The sequence below is a fragment of the Lonchura striata genome, chromosome 3 (genome assembly GCF_050655825.1).
Source record: "Lonchura striata isolate lonStrDom1 chromosome 3, ASM5065582v1, whole genome shotgun sequence".
Taxonomy (NCBI): domain Eukaryota; kingdom Metazoa; phylum Chordata; class Aves; order Passeriformes; family Estrildidae; genus Lonchura; species Lonchura striata.
The window spans coordinates 23,621,266-23,636,873 of record NC_140705.1 but is presented as its reverse complement, the minus strand read 5'-3'; the positions used below and the strand labels follow the sequence as shown (position 1 = coordinate 23,636,873).

At 38.7% G+C, this 15,608-nt stretch overlaps 1 protein-coding gene across 7 annotated transcripts in view; it reads left to right on the top strand.

The window, feature by feature from the left end:
• CILK1 (ciliogenesis associated kinase 1) overlaps nucleotides 1–15,608 on the top strand; it is a 22,752-nt gene extending 7,144 nt beyond the window's left edge. For 5 of the 7 annotated variants that reach the window (XM_077782377.2, XM_085574598.1, XM_085574600.1 and 2 more), the window contains exons 3-14: nucleotides 668–722; nucleotides 2,191–2,312; nucleotides 3,545–3,624; nucleotides 6,011–6,143; nucleotides 6,622–6,793; nucleotides 7,355–7,522; nucleotides 9,764–10,060; nucleotides 11,130–11,320; nucleotides 11,863–12,017; nucleotides 13,360–13,491; nucleotides 14,047–14,160; nucleotides 14,524–15,608. In XM_077782377.2, the coding sequence (XP_077638503.2) occupies nucleotides 668–722; nucleotides 2,191–2,312; nucleotides 3,545–3,624; nucleotides 6,011–6,143; nucleotides 6,622–6,793; nucleotides 7,355–7,522; nucleotides 9,764–10,060; nucleotides 11,130–11,320; nucleotides 11,863–12,017; nucleotides 13,360–13,491; nucleotides 14,047–14,160; nucleotides 14,524–14,678 (1,774 nt within the window). In that variant the 3' untranslated portion in view covers nucleotides 14,679–15,608. Of the gene's footprint in view, nucleotides 1–667; nucleotides 723–2,190; nucleotides 2,313–3,544; nucleotides 3,625–6,010; nucleotides 6,144–6,621; nucleotides 6,794–7,354; nucleotides 7,523–9,763; nucleotides 10,061–11,129; nucleotides 11,321–11,862; nucleotides 12,018–13,359; nucleotides 13,492–14,046; nucleotides 14,161–14,506 lie in introns of all 7 variants that reach the window. The other 2 variants (XM_085574601.1, XM_077782380.2) reach the window with 2 other exon arrangements.

Below are 15,608 nucleotides of genomic sequence, written 5' to 3'. Positions count from 1 at the left end.
CTGAGTGGTAATCAGAATGTGTATGAACACACAGGCTGGCTTAGGAGAAAACTGCCACACAGTTTGTTTCTGTTAGAGCAGAGTTGCTTATAAGCTTGAAGGGGAAAGCAGAATTTGAAAAGTAGTTGGCATGATAGGTGGACCTTGCAAGGGAAGGAGAAATGTGTAGTGAACAAAGGAAAATGTGGAAAATACTAAATGGCAAAATGGCAAAATACTAAAGTCACAGAGAAATCAAAAATAGAGAAGAGGGGCAAGGAGAATATGATAAAATTTGAGACCCAGTGAAGTGATTGGATCTTCACTTGATTTGTTTCAAAACTACCCTTGTTCTTTTCTACAGTAAAACTCTTCCACGTTGTTGTCTCAGAAAGAAAAATAGCGTGCCTGAGCTTGTTGAAGGCTCTGAATTATTTTCAGCAAGATATATATATATATAAATGCAATCCTGTGTAATAGTAACTGTTATTTGACTGTTATTCTATTTGAGTGTGTATTCTAGTAAATGAACTATACCTTGTCTAGAGATGTAAAGTTTTTTGACAGGAGCTAGCACCTTACGTTCTGATGGAAGAACTGAATTGTTAAGACACAGTGAGGCTTTTGGTTCTAAGAACAACTGATGTTTTCAATGCATTAGTCATTCTTTTCTTCTCTACTTTTGTAGAATGAAGAGAAAATTTTATTCCTGGGAGGAGTGCATGAACCTTCGAGAGGTTAAGGTACTTGTTTTTTCAATAGTTGACTTCAAATTAGACGATCACTGTCACATTTGGGGGTAACATCAAATTCTTTATGACTCTTGTGTCAAAACACCACTCCCAAAGTGAGCTGTAGCATATGACATTACAGTTCTGTTTCCTCACTCTGCATTGGAAGGGAGTGTCGGTAGTCTTACAAAAATGCCTATTGAAATTCTGTAGTCTTACAGAAATTATTTGGTTGTAGAGAACTGCTTCCTTCCTGCAGTGAGGAGTGTGTGAATGAGAGCTTTCCTGTCACAACACCTGGAGTTGCATGGTGTTTGTTTTTCAGAGCTTGAGAACACATGTCCTTTGTTTGCGCAGCATTAACTCTTGTGCGTGTAATTGTTTCTCTATAGTTGGCTTGGGGACAGACATACAGCATGAAATTCTTATGCCGATGAAACATTGGGGGTAGGCTCTAGGGGTCTTCTTAATTTATAGTCAGCACTGAAAATATGCAGAAAACCTAGGTCATTTTTCTTACAGTACCATGTAAAAATGGACATCAAATACACTGAAAATCTAAAAAGAGAAGGAAGACCCAAATTTGCTAGTTTTAGCTAGGGTAGAGTTTGTTTTCTTTGTAGCAGCTTCTGTGGGTCTTTGACAACACAGGCACGTTGTAGTTATTGTTGAGCAGTGCTTTCACAACCTCAGGCCCTCTCTGTTTTTCATGCTTTCTTGTCAGTGACTAGGCTGAAGGTGGGCAAAAGGCTGGGAGGGGACACAGCCAAGACAGCTGACCAAAGGGGCATACCATGTGACATGGTGCTGAGCAACAAAAGCTGGGGAAAGGAAGAGGAAGCAGGAGACCTTCAGAGTGATGGCATTTGATTCCCAAGTAACCATTATATGTGATAGAGCCCTGCTGTACTGGAGGGCTGAGCACCTGCTTGCCCATGGGAAGCAATGAATTAATTCCTTAGTTTGCTTTGCTTGCATGCTTGACTTTTGCTTTACTCATTAAACTCTGTAGCTCAGCCTATGAGTTGTCTCATTTTCTGCTCTTCTGATTATTTTTCCTATCACATTTGGAGGGCTGAACAAGCTCAGCTGCCTGCAAAAATTAATCCACAGAACCAAGGAAGACTTTTCCAGGGTTGTTTTTAGTCTTGACTCTAACCTGACTGTTGCCAGTGCAGGTGCAAGAAGAGTGTGAATTCTGTCATTAGGAAGGTTCCTACAGAGAGTATGCAATTGTTTTGGTGTTTATGGTGATAGGAGATAGCTGGCTTTTGAATGACCAGCACATTAAATTGCTGCATAGACTGTATATGTATATGGTAATACTTGGAGATCTGGTCTTTGTTCTCAGAGCTGTCTGATTATTTAAGACACCAAAGAGTTTTTGAATCCTTCTGCAACAGTGAAGTAAGTTGGGGTTTTTTTCTCCTTCACTATATTAAGACCCTTGTAAAATCCTGTTTGTATTTTCCATTTCTAGTCTTTGAAGAAATTAAACCATGCCAATGTGGTAAAACTGAAAGAAGTTATCAGGGAAAATGATCATCTGTATTTTGTGTTTGAATACATGAAGGAAAATCTTTATCAGTTAATGAAAGAGAGGTATGTAACAGCATCACCCATTCCTGATATAAATTAATTAGTTGTGTAATGTGCTTTTAACACCCCTGGAACTGTTCGAAGGACTTCGGATTATTTGTTTAGGCTTGGACCACTATAGCTTAAAGCTGCAGGCTGCAGTAGGAGCTGTGACTGTCACCTTCATGTTTGAACATATCCCAGCCAGTCTAGTGAGAGTTTCCAGTGTCTTGTCCCAGATTAGTGTGTGAGAGGGGAGTAGGTAGGAACTGTGGGCTTTTAACAGTGCTCACACTGAGGAGGCCTTGGACCTAGAACTTCTGATTTCTATGTAAGTACTCCAGTGGTGCTTTTTTATGAGAGAGTGGTATCACCAGCTCTTCTTTTATGGCTTCCTCAAATAAATGAACAAATAAAAAGTAGTTGGAACAGTAATCAAGAGGTGTCAAATTTTGGATTGCTTCCAGGAATTGCAATTTTTCCTTGCAATTTGAACTGACATGACTGAAGACTGCTTGTTTAATTTGTCAGCATTCTGAATAAAATCTAGCTTTTTGATATTTGCTGGAGCATTAAGAAGTCTTAATTTTAGACTTTGGGGCATGATAACACTCATCAGAGGATAACGGGTCCAAATTTCCTGCTTTGAATTGTTTCTCTCTATGGACCATAGTATCAGCCTGATAGATGATTGATTTAACAAAGTAAGATATTATTATAATATATCTATGTGAATGCCACATGAAATACTTTTTTATGCATAAAAACACTGTGCATGCACAGGCATAGAAACTGTAATTTAATTTGGCGCATATATGATATAATATGAAATAATGAACTTTGAAGAAATGGTTCAAGTCTATAACAGAAACCAATTATCTTTGGGAATTTCATAGAAATGCTTGATATCCTACCTTCTTATCAAAACAAAAAGCCCAGATGTCTTTAAAAGCATGCTTTGCATCATACTGTCTACAGTTTAGCTAGGCCATGGACTTGTTAAACATTGTGTAAGTCAGACCTTTAAGAATGCGATTTATTTCCTTAATTCATAGTTAAATTGCTGGTTTTATGCCAAGGGACTGTAGAGGAAATAAAAATTTCTTCTGCAACAAGAAAAGAAAGTAGACAAATAATGAAAAGCTGACTAGCAGTTTTATTTGTCACTGCTACCTTTTATCTTTGATTCATTGTATAACATAAGTTAATGTATGAATTTAGTCATTAATATTTGTTTCTTCTCTTTTATTCCACAGAAACAAGCTATTCCCTGAGTCTACAGTTAGGAATATTATGTATCAGATCCTGCAAGGGCTTGCATTTATTCATAAGCATGGTAGGTTATGTTTTAGCTATGAACCTTCTGAATTAGAGACAGATAATGTTTGTGTAAGTTTTTGGATTAATACACAAGCAATTACATTACTGACTTTAGTAGAAGGAATGATCAAAAGAATAGCTTTGTATGAGACATTCAGATGACTGAAAACACCTCTATTTTATAGTTGCCTAATACTTCATTCTGGAGGTCTTAGTTCCTTTTCTATAGGTTTCCACTTACACAGTCTGGCAGCTGGCCACTCTCAAACTTGTTGGATGTTAATGAACACATTCCTTGATAGATTTAAAGATCCTCTGAGACTGAGAATAAAGAAGAAATTACTCTTTTCTCAAGGTACACGCAGATACCTGAATAAAACACACATTTTCTGTAAGATACATTTAATGCAATAAAGTCCGAGTGACAAGTAGCTTTTGTTGCATGGGCTTCCAACTAATATATATGACAATGGTAAAAGCTAAAGCTGATGTACCAGCCAGTAGTAACAAGGCCCACTTAACTAGTAAAAAAAAAATCTCAAAACAAACACCTTATTTTAACAGAAGCTTTCTAACTTTTTTGCTGACCTTGGCAATTCTGTCTGCTAGATACACTGAAGGGTCTGTTGCTGGCCAGCTCTCTGGCTTATCAGAAGAGAACTGACATTGGTGGCTAGAGTCCTGGAAGCAAAATTCTTACAAGCATTACAGTTCACTTGAAAAACACATTTAACTGTGTTTTGCAGAATACTTTCCAGCTAATGACTTTATTCACTCTTCAGATGGCTACTCATCTGAAACCTAATCATAAATTCTAGTCTGCTTCAGTAATGTACCTAATATGTAAACACAGAAAAATACTATGATTGATTTGCAAAAATCTAAGCCAGCTTTTTTCAATGATTTGTCAAATAGATCATAGCCTTTCAGAACAGCTTTTATTGCTATTTAACTTACTATAGCTGTTAAGACTGAAAATGTTGAAATTATATTTTTCATTGACTTGTTACAGTGGACTTGTATTTCTGCCATGATGATGCAAATTTGTGTTTAAGGAACACCTAGAAATGTTTGGCAAGCCCAACAGAATGGTTCTAATGATATTGTGGCTCACAGTATAAGAATGAGTGTCCTAAGATTCTCTCCACAACAGTTCTGGAAAAAAAATCACATGAGCATTTTTTTTCCCCTCTCTCTGTTTCTCTGTTCTGCTCCTGTGTGGCATAGAAACGCTTGTCATGTAAACGTCTTACATTCTTTGTCCATCCAAACTCTTAAGCATCTTTTTATATTTGAATGCACAACAAATTGGTCTTTCTACAAATTTGTCATGAAATAAATTGCCTCACAAGCATTCTGTTAGTGCATGTCTGTGCAGCAAAATACAGAAGTGATTATGCTAAATGCTAAGAACAGCCTTGATTGTGTTGCCTTGTACCTTTCACAAAGAAGCAGTAATTCAGGCTGGCATCAGAATATGAGGTCAACATCCCTAGGAAGGATGCGGTCTCCTGGTTAGTATATACCTACAGCACTGTGTCTTCAGTGCTGTTATACATTCATCTAATGAACAAAAGCTAATCTAGTTATACTGGACAATGTAGAAATCCCCTATGTCAATGTTTAGTCCAGTCTCTGGGAATATATTCAAAGCCATGGAAAAAGTAATCATATTGGAGTCTCTGAAAAGGTGCTCAGAGAGCTTCAGTTAGGGTACAACAGAGGGAGCTGTGTCTCGGAACGTTTGTTCAGACACTTGCGAAAAAGAAGCATAAGAACAAGATTTCTGGGCTAATGGTGGAAGCAAATTTCAGAGACAATACTCGTGATACACCAGTCCTTTTCTCTCATTTATATTAAAAGAGCTCTTTCCAAATATTCATTCATGATCAGTTTTTGCTGAATGCAGGGTGCACTAAAAAAATACACTGAGATCCTCTTTCATGGTGTTGAGTAGCTCAGTGCTTGCAGAGTATGTTCTCAGACTTAAAAAGAAGTTTGAAGTGCAAAAAACCCCTTGTTTAAATTTATATTCTGTTTAAAATAACATTTTATGTAATTGATTGTTAACTTCATTGGACAGTTTCCAGTTAGGATGAAACTAGCATTAAAATGGTGGAAATTTTTTAATGTTAGAGAAGTGTCACTTGAAAGAGAGCTGTCTGAATAAATGCTTTGAATTGTTACAAGATAGCAAACTTGTGTATACTGTTCTTCACAACCTGACTGAACAACACTGTACTGATCAGCTCTGCTGATCACATCTGACTTTGATATCTGTGTGGTGCTATTTCAGCTTCAATGCTAAGAACTAAAGCAAAACAATCCAGTTGGAAAATAAAGGATGCAGCTGTGAGTGAAGTGACATTGCAATCCACATCAGTATTTCATTTGAATTTCAGGGTTCTTTCACAGGGACTTGAAACCTGAAAACCTGCTTTGCATGGGACCAGAACTTGTGAAAATTGCAGATTTTGGCTTAGCCCGAGAAATCCGATCTCGACCTCCTTACACCGATTACGTATCCACAAGATGGTAAGTGCTAGTACTCAGCTTCATTGTAGGAACTTGCAATCAACACTTGAATGTAGTACGGTACTGAATTCATGCTGATTGTTATGCTACTTTTGATGCCTCTTCAGTATGAAACTTCTATTTAAGCTTGGTGTAATTTAAAAACCTTCAGTTAGTGCAAGATAGTTTATAGATAGCAACAGCAAAGGAGCAGAGTGGGAGTGTAGTAAGGCAGGTGGCAAGTGGGAGTGTAGTAAGACAGGTGGGAACATGCTAGGATTACTGTGTGTCAGGAAGGTGTGAGAGAGTTTACAGAAGATTATATAGTTTTAATACTAAAAAATTTATTACATTCAATTCCTCTCCTGTGTACAGGAGAGGAGAGGAGGTTTTTAAAGAATGTTTGCTCTTAATAGCAAAGAATGAAGAGGTGAGTGATTTCATGTATGTTTGAATTGTGTTGATTGTTGGGATTTCCTTTTCTTTCTTTCTTCTACAGGTATAGGGCTCCTGAAGTACTTCTGAGATCCACCTGCTATAGCTCTCCAATAGATATTTGGGCTGTTGGTTGCATAATGGCAGAAGTTTACACGCTGAGGCCTCTCTTCCCTGGTGCCAGTGAAATTGATACTATATTCAAAATTTGCCAAGTCTTAGGGACGCCAAAAAAGGTAACTGAAGTGATATTCCAGACTGCAGTAATCCTGGAGCTGTTCTGCAATACACAATAGCATGGTAGCAGTAAGCATAAAATAATAAATTTTCCTCCTTACTGTTAATTTATGGTATTGTTCTCAGATATAATAGACTAAATTAAAACTTATTTTCTGTGCAGTAAGCATTTCTGTGCAATAATTATGCTATACCTGACACAGAGGAGGAGAAATAGACCCCTGCATAGCAAACAAGTCCTTAGACTCTGATTTCATTAGGTGGGAATTTAATTTTCTCTTGTGTACTTGCATAAAAACCTATGGTTCAAGAGGGTAAAAATTGGGATAATGGAAAGATTACTATTTCCTGATTCCATTTGTGCTCTTGATGATGTCAGATGCACAGCAGGACTTGCCTCTCACCAGAGGGGTTTGGGGTGAAGTTTTGTAGTGAAATTTTCAACACAAGACCAGAGTAAGCTGGATACGGTCTGTTATGGGTAGAATATGTGCTAGTGTGCTTAGGCACTGATACTTTACAGCTGAACTTTTGTGTGTTTGAAAATCTCATTCTTCCAGAACGACTGGCCTGAAGGCTACCAACTTTCAGCTTCCATGAATTTTCGCTGGCCTCAGTGTGTACCTAACAACCTAAAAACTCTAATACCTAATGCTAGCAGTGAAGCAGTGCAGCTCATGAGAGACATGCTGCAGTGGGATCCCAAAAAGCGGCCAACAGCTAGTCAGGTTTGATTTTATTTTCTTTTTGTCTGCTTGTGATTTTTTTTCTTTTACTGCAAGGAACAGTCATTTAGCAGTTGCTGAGGGATGCCTTCTTAGAAAGGAAAAGAATCCAAGAACAATTTGGAAGACAAAGGAGGGTAATTAAGAGAGAGAAATTAATCTTTTGCATGAAACATCAGCTGCTTGGGGTATGTGCTCAATAATGAAAGGTGTGACTGCAGTATGTAAACACACTTGAATTAAATGTAATCCAGTCACTGTGAATAGCAGCAGAGATAAGGTAGGATGTATGGCTGAAGACTGTGATGCTGTTCTTTCATTGTGGTGTGCCACAGAATGACTGGGATCTGGTTTAGTCACCTTGCCCTAGGCAGCCTGTGCCAGTGCTCAGTTACTCTCAGAGTAAAAACGTGTTTGATGTTCAGAAGGAGCTTCCTGTGTTTCAGTTTGTGCCCATTGTCACAGGGCACACCTGAAAAGAGACTCACTCAACCTCCTTTGCATTTTCCCTTCCGGTATTTTTGCATACTTTGACAAGATGCTCAAGAACCTTCTCTTCTTCAGGCTGAACAGTCCCAGTTCTCTGTCTTTTCTCATATGTGAGATGCTGCAGTCCCTTAATCACCTTTGTGGCCCTTTGCTGGACTCTCTCTACTATGTCCATCTCTTTCTTTTTTTAGGGAGGCCAAAACTGGACACAGCAGTCCAGGCATGGCCTCACCTGTGCTGAATAGAGGGGAAGGATCACTGCTCTTGAGCTGCTGGCAGCACTCCTGCTCAGGCAGCCCAGGACTTAGTCTTAATTGCAGCAAGGGCACATTTGGTGCCATTCCATGTTCAACTTGGTGTCTACCAGGTCCTTCCCTGCAAAGCTGCTTTCCAGTGGTTGACCCCAGCATGTACTGGTGCATGTGGTTATTCCTTTCCAGGATGTGGTACTTATCTTTATTAAATTCATGAGGTTCCTGTCAGCTGGTTTCCTCAGCCTGCCAAAGTCCTGCAGGGTGACAGCACAACCGACCAGTGTGTCAGCCCCTCCTTTTACTTGTGTCATCAGCAGATTTGCTGAGGGTGCAGCAACATCATTAATGGAGGTGTTGGAACAGTATTTGCCAGTAATGCCCTCTGGGGACACAGATACTTCCTGGCCTCTAACAAAGACTGCCACCCTTTGGGCCTGACCTTTCAGCCAGCTGCTAGTCCACCTTGCTCTCTGTTCCTCCAGCCCAGTGTTGCCTGCATAAGGCTTGCTTTTGCTGGGCAGCCTCAGCTCAAATGCATTGCAGATATGTTCCAACATCCTGTGCATAAGCATTGCCCAAATCATCAGTATTGCACATACAGGTGGTGGTAGCTGCTGGTTTTGGGTAGTACTCAACTAATACAATGAACAGGGCACCTTCTGGAAAACAGATGGGATTCTTGACACTTTACTTCAAGGGCCATAGCTGAATCTTTGTGATTTAATTCAGGCTTTAGTACAAATTGCAAGTAAAAGTTTGTATTAATGAAAACAGTTAAATAGATTAAGAACTCTCAAAGGTAATGAAGAACAAAAAAACACTGACTGTAACAGTATTAAGAGAATTAACAGATGTTTTATAGTAAAGTACAAATAGAGTGAGGAATCTGAGTTTTTAGAAGCTTTCTGCAGTAAGAAGTCTTTGGAAAGGGAAGATGAGCGTGCTTGAAACAGCAAGGTAGATTAATTGTCTTTACTGACAACTTCCTAATTACATGTAAGGCAGATAAAAGTACTTTTACTAACTAACTTCACTAACCTGTCATAAAAGGTAGAGGCTAATTTCCATAAGGGTTGTCTTTCTTTCACTCAATTCATTCTCAGAAATGGAGAATGCAGGAGATGTCTCTGGGGTCATTGAGTTTGCTGGCCGAATCTGTAATGGTGAGGAGGATGTGTTTCACATGCATGCATGAAGAGACAGCATGTGATGAAACATGCCTTTAGATGCCATATACCTGGTTAACTATCTTAATTCTCTAGAACCTTTCCTTCTGTAGTAGTCCACAGAGGATTTGACAACTCAGTATCTCTTGAAGCTTCTCTACTATTGCGACATTTTTTTGAAGTGGATTGTGCTCACTAGAACCTAGTGTTGAGAGATGGGTCTTCTGCTGTTTCCTACCTCACAAAAAAGAGAAATTAGATTTGTACTGATACATAGGACTGGGGTAAATGACAAACTGTGGTTTTCTAAGCCTAACATCTTTATTACCTTTTAGGCACTTCGATACTCGTACTTCCAGGTTGGGCACGCCCTGGGCATTCAGGATCTGGGAAAACAAAAGGAACTGCATAATAAATTGTCTCTGCATATTAAGCCTGTCCCTCCAGCACAGCCCCCTCTGAAACCTCATGCCCGAATTTCATCAAGGCCTTTTCAACAAAGTCAGTCTTCTCAGCACATGGTGTACACATGTAAGACAGATAACTCTGGGACTGAGCACAGTAACTACTTACAGGAGGACAAGTCTAACCAGATTCTTCTGCCTGCAATACACAATAAGGTTCCTCAGCAGGTAAAGGTCCATCTAACATCAGCTTTCTCATATACTGCCTGACTTTTTTCCTTGTGTTTCTTTTTCTTATTCTCTTTCAAGGTTCTTGTATCTGGCCAAAAGTACAGCAAGTGGAACTAAAAAATTGTTCCAATGTTCCAACTTTCTGCTAGAAACTGGAATTTCCTCTATTGAAATCTAAATCTGGTTGCTGTAAAGCAAGTCAGTTTCTCATTTTAGAATAATTGTGGTACCCTTTACACCTGCACCATTTACAGGATGACACTGATTTCATATGAATAAAACGGATGTACAGTGTTCAAAATATTAATGAGATTGATGCCAGAGAGAAAAGTATGAAGGTGAATAGTATTGAAATGAGGGAAACTATTGCCTTCATCCATTTAAGGCATCCAGTTTATTGACTGGGAATAATAGTCCCTTTGGTCTTCCAAACTGGACTTTGAAACCAACAGATTCTCTTTGCAGCATGAGAATGTACCCTTTCTGTCTACTAGTGAGGATACTGGATTCATAAAATAGGTCATGAGAGCAGACAGTGTGAATGCTTCTGTGACAGGGTCAGTCATAAGCAGGGTCTGTAGTAACCAGTGTCACACAAAGTCTAAATGTACTGCTGAGTCTGACTGAAGAGACACAAATTTGTGCCTGTACTGTCCTGCAAGAGAAAAAAAAAAATTAAATGTCTAGACACAGGCTCATGGAAACATAAGAGTTCATGCAGTTTTATATTCCCCACATGGGTCTAGAAGTAAAACTTGAGCCTAAGGTAATGGTTTAGGAGGTGCATACTGGAACATGAATAGGATTGGAACTGAGATCCAAGAAATTTCTTCTTCTGTCAGTTCAAGACACTTCATTACAGGACAAAATGAAGAAGATATATAATAGTGTCAGCAGGCTACAGATTGTGTTTTTAGCCTGTCTAATGGAAGTTGAAGACTGTGTTGTTACAGCTCGACTACCACTATTGCTATTTGAGATAGAGGGGAAAAGAAGCCTGTTTGTTCCTGTCACCTAGATTGTGGTCTAAGCATGTGGGTTTGTTTCTTTTCAATCTTTATAACAGAAACCATCTGCTGGGTCTGAGAATACAAATGGTGAACTTAAACCAAAACCTAGGCGAAGATGGGGACATCTTCCCAGGACAATAAAGAATTCTGAAGACTGGGATAATTTGGAAGACCTTGATTTCAGCTCTTCCATCATGAGAATGGACTTGAAAAACAAGAAGAGGCAGAATGATGAAACCCTTTGTAGGTAAGGGTTTTTTTATGTGTATGTGCTATTTGGTCTATTCCTTTGCCCTTTTCCTCTTTAGTAATGTTGCTCTTCATGCTTTCTTTGTATCTAGAAATGTGTATCTATACAATTTTGTGTTCTTTTTTCCCCCCACTGAAAATTATAACTGGCTTAAGTCTCTTGAAGTTAATTTTTGAATATATACTTTTGATTTTACGTGTGGACCATTTTGACATATTCCACGATTCCACTCATATAAACTGTTTTGGGCAAATCTGAGCTGCAGTTTCCGTGGATGGTATAGAGAAGAAAGAAACTTAATGAGTGATTTATAAAAACTTTAAAAGCAGTATATAAGGGAACTAGAAACACAAATCTGATTTTCAGGGGCATTTGCAGGACTTTGGGTTGATAATATTCCCTGTTGCCTGTGTGTTTATGGTGTAGCAAACACATTACAAGGAAATGATTCTTGGAGATGGGATGTAATTGAAAAAGTCAGCTGTGAATAAGCATGTGTTATAAGAATTGGACTATACATAACAATTTTTGAATTACAGATTTGAAAGTATTTTGGACCTGAAGCCTTTGGATGCTGTAGGCTCTGGCAGCAGTGCACGAACTTCCCATGCGGCCTTTTTGCGGCAGGACACTCCTACATTGCGAGTTTCTGCAGCAAAGCAGCACTACTTAAGCCATTCTAGGTATCGACCTGGTTAGTAAAATACTTTCCTTTTCTTCCTGCAATTCCAACAGGAGTATGAAATAGTCATTGGTACATTAGCTCTTATCCTTTGAACTTGTGGAGAAGAGCTACTGCTCAGAGAACATGAGAACAGAAAGAGCTTGTAGTGTAGATGGCCACGACACATACTAAATTCTAGTAGTCTAGCAATACAAACAAGGGGACAGGATTATTTGTACTTCTTCCTCCTCATGGATACTTTTATACTTGGAAGTGCGTTAGAAAATGTCTGTATATGTGCCAAACTACTCCTTGTCTCCCTAAAAAGTGTAAGATTGGTCTTCTAGATTGGAAAAGAAAGTGCCATGTGTTTACTTCATGAGCGTATAGTACCATGAACAACTGGCAAACTAGTAGTGGGAATATGCTTTGCTGTAGTTGGGAGTTAAGTAAAACACAGATATGTTTCTCAATAGAGAATTACATGTCTGTGTTCATAACCTCTGCTATACTGACACCAGTGCTGAGGCAGGGTGAAGTACAGGAGGCAGACAGCATGTATGCCAATATTTAAAATTAGATGAATATAAGTGCATTCTTTCTCATAATTTCTATTCATAATGGTAGTGTTAGCTGTTTATTCACTTGTAATACTACTTCTTCAAAATTAATTAAGTAAACTAGAAAATATTGTGAGTGCAAACTCAGTCTTTTTTCCTGAAACAATAATTGACTTTCAATTTGTCTCAGATAGAGTTTTAGTAGCTAAAACTTGTTTTACTAGAGGAAATTGTAAAACACATTGCTCCCAAGACTGCTTAGCCATATCATAAATTGTGGGTGCCTCCTTGAATGCTAGGTACCCTGCTTAAATACGGGAGCTGTATTAAATAAAAATAATATGTGTCATCTGAACTGTACTGCAAATTATTTGCACAGTCCAAGGTTTCAGTAGAGACACTGAAGAAGAGTACAGTGCTATGAGAAATAGAATTGCCATCATTGCCATCATTGCCTCTCAGGTTATCTTGTTGCTGTTAGGATTTTATTAGAAGCACAGATTTCATGTACATAGCAAGGTTCATTTTTTGCGGCATGAGAATATTTGTGGCCTTGATGTAAGGACCCTGTACTGTGATATAAGCAGCCATTGATGCTAGTGGAACTACTTACATTGTGATGTTTGCAGTATTAAGGCCTGTCTCTAGTTCCAGCACTCCTATATTATGAGAGGATGGAGAATGACTCAGAGAGGTAGAGGTTTTGGCTAAGTTGAACCAGACATCTGCTCAAAGATAGTGCATCAGGTGGAATGAATGCAGGCCTGTGTGGGAGATTTTAGTGAAGTAATCTTTATATTTTTGCAATATAGGAATAAGCACCAGGAATAGCATAGTTTCCACTTCAAACAAAGAGTCTGTTCCATCTAATTGCTGGCCCAGTTCTGGTTTGTCTGGGAAAACCTCTGGTTTGGGAGGAAGTACTACCAACGGGATGAATTCAGGTAAGGTGTGCTTAGGACTCTTAAGAAATGATAAGAAGTGATGTCTGTGCAATTCCTCACCACTGTATTTTGGAGTCATCCATTTCCAAAATGTTGTCAGCTCTGAAGACACCTGCTTACCCTGTCTGTTCTTTGTGTTAAAATTGGTTATGAGGCTCTTCTTTGGGAGACTGCCTTAAAGTGAAACATAGTAATTTCTTCTAATGAATCCTCACAAGTCTGAAGTACTCCCATAGAAGCCTAGACAGCTTAGGTCTGTTCAACCTGAAATATTTCGTCTTGTTTTCAGTTTCCCTCTTCAGTTTCTTTAAGTCTTATTTTCTTGTTTCCAAACTATTTGTATTCCACTCATTTGTAACACAGTCTGATGCTGACAGTCTCCTGAATGCAGGTGTATATATAGGAGTTCTGGATTTCAAGTGTCTTCAATTAAGTTCTTGTTTTGATCAGTCCATGATCAGGCTTGATCTTGAAAATGATCCCTTAGGGCATTTGTCTCCTGTTGACAGTATGGGAGATCCATTGTGTTCAGGTGTTCCTTACCATTTCTTTCAGGGCCCATAGGATCAAGTGGTCTAGCAAGTGCTTATGTCCGTTCATTTCGGAAGAAGGAAGTAGGTTCTGCTGAGCAGAGGGTTCAGTTAGCACCAGTTGTGGACCCATCCTCAGGTAAGTCCAGTACTAAAGTTCTCTTGGTCCCTTGGTCAGTACTCCAGTAATGCTGTATGTATGCAGCACTGAACTATTGATCTTTGCTTTCAGTCAGTATATGACTGACTAGAAGTATATTGTTTGTAACCTTGCAGAACTTCATATGGAGAAGGATTTGGTTTGTGTTTACTTTCGTTTATTAAATATGTGGGTTTATCTACAGCTTATTTCAATGGGACCTAGAAGTCGGTGTGAGAGCTGGCAGAATTCACATTTGCCAAATCCTCTTAGTCTGCTAAGGTTTATGGGATTGGATCTGCTATTGTTCAGTATGGACAGCTCTCACCCAACCTTTGTATCACAGAATTCTTTGTCCTTTAGAATTTGCATCTCTGACATCAGTCAGACCCCTCCTCGGATGGCCATCGCTCAGTTCACCTACGAAAAGCTCGCCGCGGTTAATGCCTCTCCCGCCGGCAGCGGAGCCGATCCACGGGCGCGTTGACTGGTCTGCGAAGTACGGTGCTCACCGGTGACCTGGGAAATACCCTCTGAGCAGTGCATACATCCCCGGAAACGGTGTCCAACATGAGACCATTTCATACTGCTTCATATACCTGTATATTTAAAAGGAACAGATCTTCCACAAATGAGACATTTTGAAGGGTTTTTTTACTTATTTGCATTAATCTGAATGCAATCTTGTACCGTTTTGTATAAACATGTTTTGTTACATACTTGGGTCCATTTATTTTCATAAAAGTGATACATTTTGTATATAAGGCTTAGGGTATTTGGCATTTTTATACAGTAAATTTTTATAATGAACTTTAAAAAATTTTAACTTTTTTATTAGACTCAATTTTTTTTTATAGAAGTGGATAAAAAAAACATGGTGCAATATTGCGGTGAAGGAGAAGTATTGAGGAAGGGGCATTCATTAGACATTTTCTGAAGTTAATGTGCTAATTGAGGCTGTGTAATTTCAAGTGGTGCCATATCTCAGTGCCACACTTCTGTTGTCCTATACTCATTGCTTCGTACTGACATCAGAGGAGTGAGTGACTTAACAGTCTAAACTCTCCTTCGCAGTCACTCAGAGACTGCTAAAAGATAGCGGGAGGCACCTTTTTTAAAAATCCATTTTTGCCTTTGAAAGGTTTTTTGTTGGACTGCTATTCAAATTTACCAAATCTGAGAACTCTTGTTTGGTGAAGAGTAAATACTCTTCTGTAGATCCGTTTTCTGACACAGTGTTCATTTTTCTTGCTTAAAAGTTTTTCTTTGGCATTGTTCACTGTGAAGTAGAATGTGGACCTACCTCTGTTAAATTCATGTAAATGGTCTAATGATTTCTAAGAAGAAAAAAGAGATTCTATTTCTTCTTTTTCTTTTGTTGCAAATGTAAGATCTGAAGATATATTAAAGACTGTATTAACATAAATCAATAAAACTAATAAAACTGG